The sequence below is a fragment of the Cygnus olor genome, chromosome 9 (assembly GCF_009769625.2).
Source record: "Cygnus olor isolate bCygOlo1 chromosome 9, bCygOlo1.pri.v2, whole genome shotgun sequence".
NCBI lineage: Eukaryota > Metazoa > Chordata > Aves > Anseriformes > Anatidae > Cygnus > Cygnus olor.
Window position 1 is genome coordinate 4544529 of NC_049177.1, and position 14202 is coordinate 4558730.

Genomic DNA, 14202 nt, shown 5'->3' on the forward strand with positions numbered 1-14202 from the left:
GAGCACTTCTCTGTTATTATGAAACAGGACCTTGCTTGCTTCCATTAGTCAACATCTTGTTTTCAGCAGAGGTGCTGACTGAGAATGCAATTACACAGTTTTTCATCGGGACTGCTTGTGAACAACATGTGTTTTCCATCACTGACGGAGTTACTTAGAAGCTTTGATTTCGTTCTGGTCAGTGACTATTGGAGACAGCGAATAAATCCTTTCAGCTTTCTTGAAAAAAAGAAAACACTAGTGAAACATAACAGCTGGTTACTTATTTCTTTTTCTGGTTTCAGCTTATGGTAACTGTACTTTGACCCATGTGGATTATTTTGCATGGTACACTTTGAGACTTTGTTCATGAATTCTCACCTGTCAAGCCCTACAACTGTCAAAGTACTACTTTTTTGCAGGCTTGAAGATAGACCTTTTAAGTAGCCAGTGTTGTTGTTTGCAAAATGTGATGCTTATTTCTGCACTGGCTGTAAACTGATTAGGATATTTTTCTTCAGGAAATTCAGCAAGAAACTGATATCCCCGAAAGAGAACTGGTTAGAGCCCTTCAGTCTCTTGCGTGTGGCAAACCAACACAACGTGTTCTCACAAAAGAGCCCAAGTCAAAAGAAATAGAAAATGGTCATATATTTACAGTGAATGATCAGTTCACGTCTAAACTACACAGAGTCAAGATTCAGACGGGTAAGTGGATCTTTATACGCTGTCTTGTCCCCCAGACTGCCTTAAAGCGTAAGATTCTTTTGCAGGCTCGATGTCCATAGAAGTAAAAGGAAGCGAGGAATATTTTTTTTGTTTTTGATGAGTAGTTGCATCAAAATGAGAATTTAAATTAGAAGAGTATGGAAGTTATAGATGAGCTTATTGTTTTTCAAAATTTGTAGTTCTCTCTTAAAAGGGAAATTCAAATTAAATGATAAAATTAAAAATATCAGGCCACTGACTTCATTAAAAAAAACACACTGCCTCAGATGTGTAAGCTATTGTACTGCTGTGAAATTGAGTGACATTTTTGTCACATGATACAGAAATGTTTATTTGCATGTACCAGGTTGCTGAAATGTCTTTGAGCAATGATTTCAGTGGAACTTAACAAGTGAGAGAAACGAGTCGGTGTGATACAACTTCACTAGCTCACGAAAGCGCTGGTTTATGCTGTACATAAGTAATGCTGATATCTTTTGTCTAGGAGGCTCTCTGGAAACAGTTTCTGGTTTGTAGTATCGACGTAGATGCACTTCAAAATGTTTTGCAAAATAATTTCCTGATTTTTAGTACATAAGAAAACGTTTTCTGCCTTGGTAGGTCTTGGTATGTAAAATACACTGCATTGTGGGCAGTTTAGATGTGTTTTGAGTGCAGCCTTGGTAATTCACATGCTGTTTGTTGCAAGTAATGTAACTCTGGGCTTCTGTGCAGCATGCTGTGTCCAGGGATGTAGGTGTGTAAAATCCAGTAGTGTGTACCAGTAATTAAACTATATGTATCCTGCTGCGTAAGCAATAGTTAGACTGTGTTCAAATGCATGCAGAGCGCTGTGGTCACAACCCATTTGCCACACTTGGAGTATTTCTCTAGTGCAGCGACTAAATGAGGTTGTTCAGATCCCCGTGATCAGAGCACTGGCAGAACTGAGCAAAGTTCTGCGACAACTGTTGGAGCTTTGGTGCAGTTCTGCTTTTCTACTTCCGCTCCACAAATTTCTGTGAATGGGGCATATGGTTTGGGGTTCAAGATGGTTTTAGAGCAAAGTCGATACTTGTGGTTTTAACATAACAAATGGAAGCCCTTTTACATATATCTATTTAAAAGGGATAAATACTTGAGGCTTTTGAGTGAAGAAGAGAAGGGAGGAAAGTGGTAGCAGCGTAGGGGTTGCTTATAATGAGACTCGCGCGAACGGGTGAGAAAAGCTAGACACAAGGGCAGAAATAAAGCATAAATAGAACAGAATACAAAAGAGAATGCAGTTGAGTCAAAGAAGATAAAAAGAATGAACTATTTCTTCTGACTGAAGCAATTTCTAAGTATTAGTTATGAAATAAATTTTCAGTCCTTTTTCTGTTTTAATTAGTGTATTATTCACCATATTAAAGAGAAGAATATTTAATGGAAGCATGGGGTTGGTAGTGCCTGTAAGCAGATTTGAGTACTGCTCAAATTTTAACGTAGCAGTAATTAAGTAACACATTGTTATCTTGTCAGTTGCTATCAAAATATGCCAGAAAAAATTAATGTGTTCTTGGGGCTGCTTTTCATTAAATATATATATATGTATATTTGAGAATGTGAAAACCCAGGAAAATATAACTTGAATTCTGGATGAAGTAAATGATGAAGTTAACACTTGCACAATGAAATTAAAATTAATTCTGCTATTTCTTTCTTTTTTCTTGAAGTTGCTGCCAAACAAGGAGAATCTGATCCAGAAAGGAAAGAAACAAGGCAGAAAGTAGATGATGACAGAAAACATGAGATAGAAGCTGCTATAGTTCGGATAATGAAATCTAGAAAGAAGATGCAACACAATGTGCTAGTAGCAGAGGTATGCTTGTACATAGTTCTGATATGGACTTGAAGTTATTTTTGTTCTTCCTTTTGAATTCATGAAAGTTACACCGCCCTCCCTAACACTTTCTGAAAGGCTTTTGAGAGATGCTATATTTAATCCATCCATTTTTTCCCCCCACTGTACATCTAAAGACATTTAAATCCAAACCCTTCCGTTTAGGATGTATTCATACATATATCTAACTTTCCTTCTTCCCTTTAGTGGTATTACAATGTCGTCATATTCCTTGACATACCAATTGGCAATGAAAACCACTGTACTCGACGTTATTTTCTGCTCTGGTCTTGACTGTTGGGTCCAAGCTTGAGAGTTTTGATCTCTTAGAGAGAAAGAGGGAGAGTCCTGCTGCTCTCACCTCCGAAGTTCTGACAGCTTAGCAGATAGGATGCGTTTTCCACTCCAGAACTCTTTCTGGTTGTGAAACTGAGAGGATTTTCAGGTGGTAACTATGCCTTTTTGAGTGTCAGTACTTGGATTCATACTCAAAAAGGAGCAAGCATCTGATGGAAAAAACTAACAGAAGTGTGCAGGCTGCTTTTTCTGCTTCGTAGTTGTAGCCAGCCTTGCTTATGTACAATTTTATGATTATTTTGGTCAGTTAAGATACTTAATGAGCTTGTTTGCACTGTGATCTTACGTTACTGTTTTTGATCTTACGTTTTAGGTAACTCAGCAGCTGAAGGCCCGATTCTTACCAAGTCCAGTTGTTATTAAAAAACGTATTGAAGGACTTATTGAGAGAGAATATTTGGCACGAACACCTGAGGATCGCAAAGTATACACTTACGTAGCATAAAATGCATTCAGAAAATTTGATTTATTCTTGGACTATACTCTTCGCATGAACTGGGAAGTTCTTTTAAATCATTAATATTAAGACGACCATCTCTTCTATTAAATTACAATACATGTTCTAGACCGTTCAGATCAAGCCTTTTACTCCTTTTGAGAGTTTTCAACATGAATTGATTGAGCTTCAGGCTTTTCAACGTTATCCCTGTAGAGATCATCCTTACAATTCTTTGGGAAAATGTGAATGTGCCGCGTTTGTTTTCAATACTGTATGAAAACAGAAAAATAAAAACAAATTTAGAAAATACAGCTCATTAAAAAATAATAAAATTGTTGGAATTTCATTTCCCCAGATCTTCAGTGTTGATGTAAATGTGTTTCTGTAGTGTTGCTTAGCACTTCGCGCATTGTATAAGTTGGGTTTAAAAAAAAACCACAACTGGTAAGGCAAAAATCCCAGTTATATTGCTCTGCTTCAAATGTTTCTTTAACTAGCCATGTTTAATTTAAATACTTGGTAATTTTTTGAAGACCCAAGAATACAACTTGAGCATGTTTCACTCTTCCAGCTGCACTCACTGTTGTTTGAACAACATGAATCAGGAACTTCTGGGGATTCAGAAAAGACCATAATAAGTTTGGCTTTCCCTTCTGTAATTTGAGTTCTTCTAAATTAAACTCTATATTGATTAGGTTTGTTCTGGTTTCTTTATAGGAAAAAGGAAAAGATTTTAGTGTGTATAAACTGTATAATAATTTTTGCTGTTGTACTCACTGCTGATGGTGGATTGTACAGGGCGATGTTTTTATTTCACTAAATGTAGACAAAATAAATTTAAAATAAATGGATCTAGTGTACACAAACAATTCAAGTGTGTTAGAGTACAGGAATGGCAATTTTTGGAACTAAATGCTGTCCTCTGGGGAAACATACTGGGATTATATTTTGTCAGTTAATATCATAGATGGATTTGTAGCCCCAGGGTTTCCCATCATAAGTACATATTTCAGGAGATTAAAGTGAAGCCAGCGCACACTATTTGTTTTTAGAAATGAATTTTAATCATGCAATAAAAAATTGTTACTATATTGAAACTTCCAGTTCTTAAACTAAAGCTTTTTTCCTTCTTCTGAGTATGCTGCAAAGATAGATTTAAAATTGCAGTTCAGTGATGTCACTGTTCTCATAGAATGGGTTGGAAGTGTGCATTGTACTGCAGAGTTTTTATTAAACTCTATTTCTGACATTGCAATGTGCATATTACACATTACTATTTGTTTTAATTCAATACATTTTGGGGGGAGAGGGACAGTCAGGTTGTTTTTATCTGTAGGTACTGAAAAATATATTTGATGGGCTTCCCAAAATGCAGAGCTGGAGTCAAAACAAAAGAAGTTGGTTGTAGATCATTAAGGTACTGCCAGAGTATTTCTTGACCAGCTGTATTAAACAAATACATTGTTGTATTTATTTAATAGCAATTCAGTTGAGTATTCTTCATAATGTGTCCCCAGTTTCACCCTTCTCTACAGCCTTTTAAGATACAAAGCCGGTCTGTTTTCAGTGGTAGGGTGTTTCTTCTGAGGAGGAGGACAGGAATTGGGTTGGTTTTAGCCTGATTAATTCCAAGGCTTTTTTTAAAAAAGACTTTACCAAAGTTGACTGCATTTAAAAAAAAAAAAAAAAAAAAAAAAGACTTTCCCCCAATCCCATGATTAGCTTTGAAGTAATGAGAGGGGAGGTGACTGGAGAGCTTACCTGCCATTGCTCATCAAGGATCTAGCTAGGCCATCAGTGCTAAAAATGAATTTGGTGGCTGTTACTAAAATGCCTGTGTGTCTGTACAGTATATGCAGAACTTCAATTGATGATGCTTTTTTCCACTAACATTAGAAATGTAATAATTGTTTAGCCATGGTACCAGTACTAAATACAGGGTTGTATGAGAGTCTGGTTTTGGATTGTGTCTTAAATTATGAGAAGAATCTTCCTCAAAATGTAACTGGCTCTTCCATGTATCAGTATGAAGGTTTTCTTTTCTGCAGGTCTTAATCTTTAATAGCGTTGCTGTTGTGACAGTTGCCTGTCAACGCTTTCACAAGTGCTTTTCAGAGAGGAGTGCGTTCACAGCCTTTTCCCCGTGGTTTAGAGATGCTAATGTTGCTGTCCATGACAGCAGGGCTTGATCCTTTGCGGTGCAATTGTAATTTTGCTGTGTGTCAGATGAAGCTTTTTGCCTCTGGTTGCTTTTAGCAGGCATGGGATTTGGAGTCGTGAGCCTGAATGTTACAGCTGTGGAACTGTGTTTAAGGGCTGGCTGGGTGGGATTGACTGAGAGAGAAAAAATTTTTTGGCCACTTACGTGTGCAGGAGTGTTGCTAAAGGAGTAACAGATGGTGATAGCTATCTTCCCTAACAAATACTGGAGTATAGCTTCCATTTTAAATTTAATAGAGCTTTGAAGAACTAACTATTCAGGAAAGGACTTCTGCTGAGGTCACCTTTTAGAAATGCGTCTTTACCATTGAACAACCAGATTGTGATACCAGGGGCTGACTAAAAGATGAAAATGTGAAATCTGTGATCAAAGACATCTGAACAAGACATCACCGGGACTCTGCTTAAGGTGAGCTTGATGCCTGTACCTTTACACTGTGTACATGAGTGAGATTTCTTCTACAGTCCATAGCAGAACCCTGCTATTCTTTACCTAATTTCACTTTTTTTCTTCCTCTCTTAATCTGAATTTAAAATTTATTTGTAATTTTGTTAAAAGTAGGCTTGCATAGTCATATGTACGAGTAATTATATATTTTGTTTATGTTGGATTAATGTACAGTCAAACGCTGTAGCAACGTGAAATTAACATGGAGTTCACTTTTCATTTTAAAAGTTCTGAAAAATCATGCTTTGAGTCTTATTTATTGTTATTTGAAGGTACATACATAGACAAGCTTATTTTTAAGGGTTGAGATTACACTTCACTTACCATTGTACAAGAGTATCCTATTTATGCCTGATTTCGTTTTTGTTCTTTTCAGCTGGCTAGCTAGCTACCTTTTCAGCTAGCTACTCTTGAATGAGATGTGTCTCTCTCTCCTCACCCCTGTGATAAAGCCAGACTTTGCCCTGAGAATCTTAAAAGCTTTCACTGTGCTCTTCAGTTTTGGTCTATGAGAACTTGGCAGCTGATGGGTAGCAGATACATGGCAATGCAGCCTGTCATGATCTGGCCTTGTCTAAAGCAGCAAAAACTGGGACTACTCGTGAGCTCCAGATGCATGTCTGAAACTGTTTGGAACCTGCCCAGCTTGATCTAAAGCTCCTTAACTCTTCTTCAGCACGGTGGCTAAGGGCAAGGTGGGCTCTGATCATTAGCTTCCAGATCTTTGGGGTGCTTGAGGTTTAGGAGGAGGATTTGCCAGTCTGGAGCTACACTCCTTGTAGTGCTTAGAGCTGATCAGAGGCATTGACTTTTCTTACCTATATTGAAATTCATTTCTCTTAATATTCATTCAGGTATCTTGGATAGTAAATGAAATAACCAATGCGTTCAGTCTGAAGCATGTGTTCAAGCTCCTGTTTTCTGCAATGGGTCCTGTGCAAAGTCTGTAAAACACAACTTGATACACGTCCAGCTGTGAAAGCTGCATAAAAGAATGGGAGGGTAATCTATCTAACTTTGTGCCTCGGGATGTAGGGAAGTGTTTGTGGGATGTGCCCACAAACAGAATATTCTGAATCTTGGATGACTTTGTCTGCCTTTTAACCCTGTGTGCACTGTGGCAGAAATGACTGTTAGTATAGAAGTGTAGAGGTGCATTTTTAAATAGAAATAGTGGCACACCTTTAGTTGTCTAGCAAACGGCTGTGATGAACCAGTGCTAAGCGACAGCAGGCCTATCAGCACAACCTGTCCTAGCTTTTGTGGTCTGGTGGTCTCCTTCAGCGGGGCTGCCGCTCAGAAGGCGACTGCCCCTCCAGTAGGTCTCCCCGGCTGCACGGGGCTTCGGCCGCTTTGGTGTGACCTTGCTGGTGTGACCGGGTTCTTCCTGCACCTTGCAGGATGCTGCTGCATTGGTGCATGCTGAGCTTGTGCAACAGCCCCATTTCTGTCGGGATCCTGCTCTTGTCTTCGTTTCTTCAGTTCCCTGAAACTGCGGTGTTGATGGGCAGTGAGCCCGTCTGTGCAGGCTGGTGCACTTAACACTGCTGAGATGAGTGACTATGGGTCAGAAAAGAAATCGTGTGTACTAACAGCAGGGATGCTTTATTACCTATGCTTGTTCCTGCAGCTCGCCCCCCCTTTCCCCCAAAAAACTTGGCTTTTATACTGAGCCACGAGCACAGCAGATGCTGAGGAAGCCTCTGTCCCTGATGACTGCTCCTCCGCTCCTCCTGCTGAATCCTGCGGGCAGTGGTGGAGCGCTGCCATGCTCGGAAGCTGCAGCACGCTCGGAGGGGACGGACCCCAGCATCTCCCTTCCCCAACCCCCATGTTTTTATTTTTCTTTCCATTTTTCTGTTTTCCTTTTTTAACTGAAGCTCTATTAAAAGCTCTATTGAACACCCTGTGACATCCCCGATCAGCTGCTTTTACAGTGTCCGACTCAAAATTTCTAAGAATGAATTTTGATATTTCAAAATGGATGGGGTCAGGAAAAGCAACTTCCCTTCCCACGGAACGTGACCTGCTTGAGGACTAAGCAAAGAAGAACTGGGAGTTATGTATGCAAGGCCAGGTGATAAAACAAAACAATACTGGGTCTGGAAAAGGAATCTGAAAATTGGGAGTTTTCAGTCTAGCCACGGGACATGCACTTCTCAATTTATAGTGCCAGATTTTCTTTCTTGAATGTTTCTTGCAAGCTGAAAAAGTTTCAACGGATTTCCAAAGGCACCAGAAAGAGTTTGGATTATTGGACAGTGATGAATATATTTATTGTGCTTATTATTTACTTTTGTTTTTTGTTTTTCCCTTCTAACTAGTATAACCTTCCCTTTGGCTGTGTGTTACGGGGTTGGGGTGGACTATACGACATAGCAAGTGACTCTTGTGCACCGTGAACTTGGGCTGGGGGTTAAGGAAACGAGGAGAACAATAGTAAAGAGCCCTGTCTAGACTGAAGTCCTGGTGCCTTGAGCTCTGTTCCAGCAGCAGCTCTGCAGATCCATGGTATGACAGTGCTCGGGCTCGCCAGCAGCAGCCTTCATAAGGGAACCCCTCAGAAACCCTCTCATGGAAATAGGGGAGGGATTTAGCCCTCCCAAAAGGAATATTTCTCCACCTCCTGGAAATGTACAGTGATCTCCTGTTCATGTTTCATGTTCTCTGAGTTATTTTAATTATTAACTCAATTTTTGCAGTATACATTTAACATTAAGCATAGCATTGGGCAAAATCATACGCAGTGGTTTTGTTGCACAGGTTGTGTTGGAGGAGAACAGCATCAGGCAGTGGCAAATAACTGCTCAGTGCCTTAGGAAAACTCACTGGGTGCTGTCTGAGAGCTAGTGGCAGCACTAATATGCTAAGCAGAAGTACTGAGAAAAAAAGTACCCACTGGTTTCTTTAACACCAAGCTTTTATAAGATCCCTGCTATATGCGTATTTACTACAGGTGCTTTTCTCCTGCTGACACTGTACAACACTCAAGTTTCACATGAACAGAGCTATGATAATAGCAAGTTGACCAACACCATAGCTGTGGTTTGATTATGGGTCATAGTCTTGCCTTGCCAAAATGCCTCTCAAAATCTGTAGGAGTTATCCCAAGTCCCAGGCTGCAAGGTTTAGTGCTGGGTGCTTGGTGAAAAGAGATCTCAGTTACTTGTTCCCTTGAAGGAACTGCTGCTCATCGCACTCCTCGGCCCAAGCTGGGAACTGCATTCTTCTGGGGAAGCAGATTTCACAAAGACCACGTACCCTGACTCCAGAGGTCTTCATTCAAATCAGGCCCACTGCTAGTCAAGTCTGAGCTCGGACCCAGGTGAAGGAGCCCTACATGTGCCTGTTTGGTTTGGTCCATCTGCTGTGGATATAGGTAATATCAATGTAGAATAAGATTTTACACTCAATCTGCTCAGGTAATAATGCCATCAGAAATGGAAAAGCAAGAAAGAAATGAAATTCTAGCTAGGAAGTGGCAAATAGAAAGCAATGACTGAAAACGCTTTTCCAAGGTGTGTAATATAGCTCAAGATTCTCAAATCATTCTGCTTCTGTGCTTTAAGCTTTTCCTTTGTTAGCTCCAGTAAGAATTGTGCTCTGAAAATCCAGTGTAGATGTTGTCTTACTGCCCACGACAATTATGCTCTTTCCCTATGTGGGCTGTTAGCGTTATCTTTTTTTCTGGTGTTTTTTCTCTTGTTTTTAATCTTAGTTATTTATTAATTTCATTAGGGTAGTACCCCAAGCCTCAGCAGTGATTATATTGTATTTATGCTGTATATGCAAGACACAGCATTGGCTCTTGCTTTAAGGAGCTTATTGTATTTATATCTAATATGAATTTATTTTTTACAAACTTTGAAATTAAGCCAAGTTTTTAAGGGACAGCAAGCTACTAAAGCTTCAAGGAAAAAGGGAACAGAGAAAATAGTGAGGTCTCTAGCCATACTGGAAACTCATCTGTTGAAGAAGGCTCTAGCCCTTGCTCTGTGCTGTAACAACCTGGGTTTTGCTGTGCAGTCAGCCGTTCGGAGCCATGCAGAGGCTCTGTCCTTTGTCTGTGTTTCCAAACACCCAGGTCTGAGGCCTGTCAAGGCAAGACTCTTGTGGGAGAAACTGATACCTGAACACCCCAAGCCGATCTGTTAAAAGAAGGTACTTAATTGGCACCATGTGGTGTGACTGGGGATGTGGAGATGGGACAGACTTTGCCCAGGTGAGGCTTTGTGAGTGCTGGGGGAAAGGAGCCCCGGGTGCCACCTGTCTTTGCTCCCCTCCTGCTGCTGAGCACCCAGGGGCACTTTCCTCTGGGAGAGGAGTTCATGGTGGGAGCCACCTTGTATTCTGGGTATTTGGGTTGGGAGTATTAGCTTCTGGATGGTGACTTGGTTTAGAATAGCCCATGGACTGTGCTAAAATGGGTGGAAATGACCTGAGGATTAGTACCTTGTTCAGGAAACGATGGCCTGGCTGTTCCAGGGAAGTACATGGCTAACTGTGGTCCTGCAGCACAGTGTTTCTGCCTCATTCCAGCACCTGAGCCATATGCTTCTGGTCCTTAAGTCTTCCGGTCCCAATCCCTGTCTCACCTTTGTTTCTGTACATTTTGCCTGCAAAGAAACTCTCACAAATGTGATGAGGATGTGACTAACACAGCAACCTCTGCCTGGGTCTCTAGACAGCCTGAAATAAACAGCTGCTGAGAGCAGGCACACTCCCCTAAAGCCTGGAAGCGTGCTGCTGTTCAGGACAGACAGGCCTGTTTCACCTCCTCCAGTCCTGGAGCAGCCTGAACCGTGTTAGTTAGCTGTGCACAGAGGTGAAGAAACCCTCTGGAGAGACAGGGCCTGGGAGCCACCCGCTGCTGCTTGCCTGAGGAGAAGCTGGGAGGGACGGAGAATCCTGGCAGCGCAGCTCCCAGTTGCTGTTTGCAAACAGCCCTTACTACTGCTGTTCTTGGAAGGAACAAAACCACAAAGGGAAGTCCTTAAAGCAGCATTAGGGCCCGATGCTGCCTTACTGTGATTCCGCATGCTGCCCTTTGTTTGCAAAGTTTGCGAGGGCACGTGCCAAATCCCAGCAACCTCTGTTTCTTAGACCTTGTGCACACCTTCTGTATTTACTGTTGTTTGCTTGGACATTGCTTCTCTTGAAATTCCATTAAAGATGAGGCTAATAATCTCCTGCAGTTTGTCTGTCACAGCATTTGTTATCAACTTAATTAATTATGCAAATCTGCAATTCCAGTGTAGTGTGGGATCCGGGCCAAGGCTGCTGGTGGTGGTTTTTTTAATTAGAATTTGGGTCGTATTACCCTGTGTCTTAGGAGAGTCGCCCTCAGGAATGGGAGTAATTAGAAGCTTTCACACGGTAGGCCTGATTTGCTCCTGGAGCCAAAGCTTGGGCCTGCTGGCGAGCTCCCCGCCTCCTGGTGACTTGCTCTCATTAACGCCCAGCAGGGCGCGGCTTCTGCTGGTGTCTGCTGCTGGCCTTCCAAGAATTTTTCCTTGAGTTGTCTTCAACCATGCTATATGTAAGCTGATTAAATGAACAATTCACGAGATCCTGCAAGTCTCTGCCTTATTTCGATGTGCCCATGCGCAGCCGAGGGGCAGGAGGGAGGAGGATGGCAATGGCACAGCGTGGGGTGCCGGTGGCTGCCTCTCGCCCACGCTGTTGTGGGCTGCAGTTTCCTCTCTCCAGGTTGCCTTTCCCTTTGTTTGAGCAGAATTGGGACTGATCTGGGCCTGGCAGCTGGGTTATTATCAGCCTTGTTCATATCACTGCAATGGTGCTGCCTTAACGTGGGGTTTTCAAGCTCCTGTTGAAGTCAGTGTGTGTTTGGAAATTCGGGCCTCAGACTAGGTGCTCCTTTTCCTGAGAGATCGCTCAGGCACGGATGGTAAAACCTTGGCTGCCTCTAAGCCTGCAGCAGGTTCAGCAGGCTCGTGGTCTGCCCCGGTGCCAGTGATGGCCCTCGTCTTGGTGGTGCTCTCCCAGCCTTGTCCTAGCACCAGCTCCGTGCTGAGGATAACTCCTTTGTTTTACTTTCTTAAGCACAGCCGCTAAGTGCACAGGGAAAGCGTGGTTTGCCCCGGTTGCCCTGCGGCTGTGCCCTGTGCTGCTGAGGGATGCTGTGTCCCCAGCCTGCTGCTGCTGGAGACTCCTTTTTTGTCAGGAGGAAATTCCTTTTTGTCTGCATTTAACTCCTGGGTGAGCCTTGAAACCCTGCCCGCCCTGTGTATCGCCTGGAGCAGTGTTTCCTAAGGCAGTCTCCAGTGGCTGTGTCCTGTCGACGGGAGGAGCTGCAGCCCTGCCGGCCTCCCCTTCCCTCTCCTCCTCATGGCTCCATTTTCTCTTGTTTTCTTTTCTTTTTCTGCTTGGATCCTGACTTGCTGTGTGTGGTGAGCTCTCAGTTTTCTGTGTCTCATTGCTGACAGACCCTTGCTGGATTCCTCTCTTAAAGCCTGTTAAAAAGAAGGAATAAGAACTATTCAGGAGAGAAGTCTGCCTTCCTAAGTGCAGTAGGTTAGATTATGATTTTCTCTTCTGGCCGTTGGGTTTTTACTTGGAAGCTATGATGAACTGGAGGCGCAAAGTTTGCAGCAAGAGGCAGACTCTTTAAAAAGCTTACTGTATTCAAGTAAGACCTTAATTCTGCTTTTTGGCTCAGTAGTGTGTGTGCTGCAGATAACTGTTGCCTAGCAGGTGAATTAATATTTTTGTCCTTGTAGGAAGAGCTTGAGATTGGCATTTAAAAAAAAAATCTTTAAAAGCAAGGAAGCCCAAGATGTTGCATGGGTTTAATAAGGCCTGCTCCTGAGATGCTGAGGTAACAGAGTCACTCTCCTGAAAGTTAATTATGTGCTAGTGTACGAAGCCTAAACCCTCACCAAGTTGCTTCGTTATGGAAGTTACTATGGATTTAGGATTAAATCCTGTGATGCATCATCAGTCCTGCGGGTGTCAGCTGGAGTGAAGGGCTCAGCACCTCAGAGGACTGGGGACATTGCAAGAGCTCATTAGGAAAAGGAATTATTAATTATTCTGCACTGCCTTTCCACTGTAAGATTTGAAACATATAGCAGGTAGTGCTCTGAGCCCTCACACAACAAAGTACCTGCTAGCTGTTTACATTTGGAGTTTATTTTATGCAGAGCTTACTAGTGAATATATTGGTGGTTGGTAAAGTATGTTTCATATGCTCTTACACAAAACTAGACTCTGATGTATTTTGTGAGCGCAAACTGATTTTTTGCATAGGACTGAACTATTATTTTTCTAATCACTTAAAGAAATCTTTCTCGGCGTGTTTGGTAGGTCACTATGAATAATGTGCTTTTCCGTTTGGCAGCCAGGCTGGAAAGCAGGGGAAGGGGAAGCCGAGAGGAAGGCAAGAACTAATCATAGTTAGGAATCAGAGTGAAACCAACACTTTCTTTTTCTTACAAAATCCAGAGAAATTGGTTACAGTCATCCACTCAAATCCAAGAACTGCTCCTCTAAGAAAAGTGATGGATGCAGAGGTCAAAACTCTCGAGACCGAAGCAATGAGGGAGGTGGTGGGAACGGCATCTGGCTTCCCTCTGGTGCGGGGGATGTTCCCTGGAGAGACATTAAGGGCATGAGAATACCTCCGTGAGGTTGGAGGGCCTGGGTTTGAGCCCTTCTGCGTGGACATTTGGGTGCCGCAGCAAAGTGGACGAGGAGCAGAGCCCTCCTCTACCACATGGTGCATGGCCGGGTGGTGGGGCTGTCCCCCAAGGAGGGGTTGGGGCAGAGGCTGGTGTTCAGTTCATCTTGTGGTCCTCGTGGTGGGAGTGGTGGGTGTCCCAGCCTGGAGCTGCTGGTCTGAGAGCTTGCAGGTCCAAGCACGAGGCCTTGGCGATTGTCCTGCAGGCAGGTCCATCCCTGCAGCTCAGGGTGAGACGGCTTCCCTGGCCTGCCCCAGCACATGCAGCAACACTGCTCAGTGCTTGGCTCTTTCCTCATGTAGCTTGGTTTCTTGGCTGAAGTAAAACCCAGTGACGCATGAAATGGATGGCAGCTACTTTCAGGTCCCTGCTCTGCAAAGGAGAGATGCAGCTGACCTTCCGCACCCTCTGTTGAAGCCACCTGCCCGTCTGGGCACCGGTTTGGTTTGGGACGAGCAGGAGCTGGAGC

General features: G+C 42.8%; 1 protein-coding gene across 2 annotated transcripts in view; it reads left to right on the forward strand.

Annotated features, from left to right (window-relative positions):
• Positions 1-3719, forward strand: part of CUL3 (cullin 3) — a 55308-nt gene extending 51589 nt beyond the window's left edge. For both annotated transcript variants that reach the window (XM_040566922.1, XM_040566923.1), the window contains exons 14-16: positions 501-687; positions 2403-2548; positions 3240-3719. In XM_040566922.1, coding sequence (XP_040422856.1) covers positions 501-687; positions 2403-2548; positions 3240-3371 — 465 coding nt within the window. In that variant the 3' untranslated portion in view covers positions 3372-3719. The remainder of the gene's footprint in view (positions 1-500; positions 688-2402; positions 2549-3239) is intronic.
• The last annotated feature ends 10483 nt before the right edge of the window (positions 3720-14202 follow it).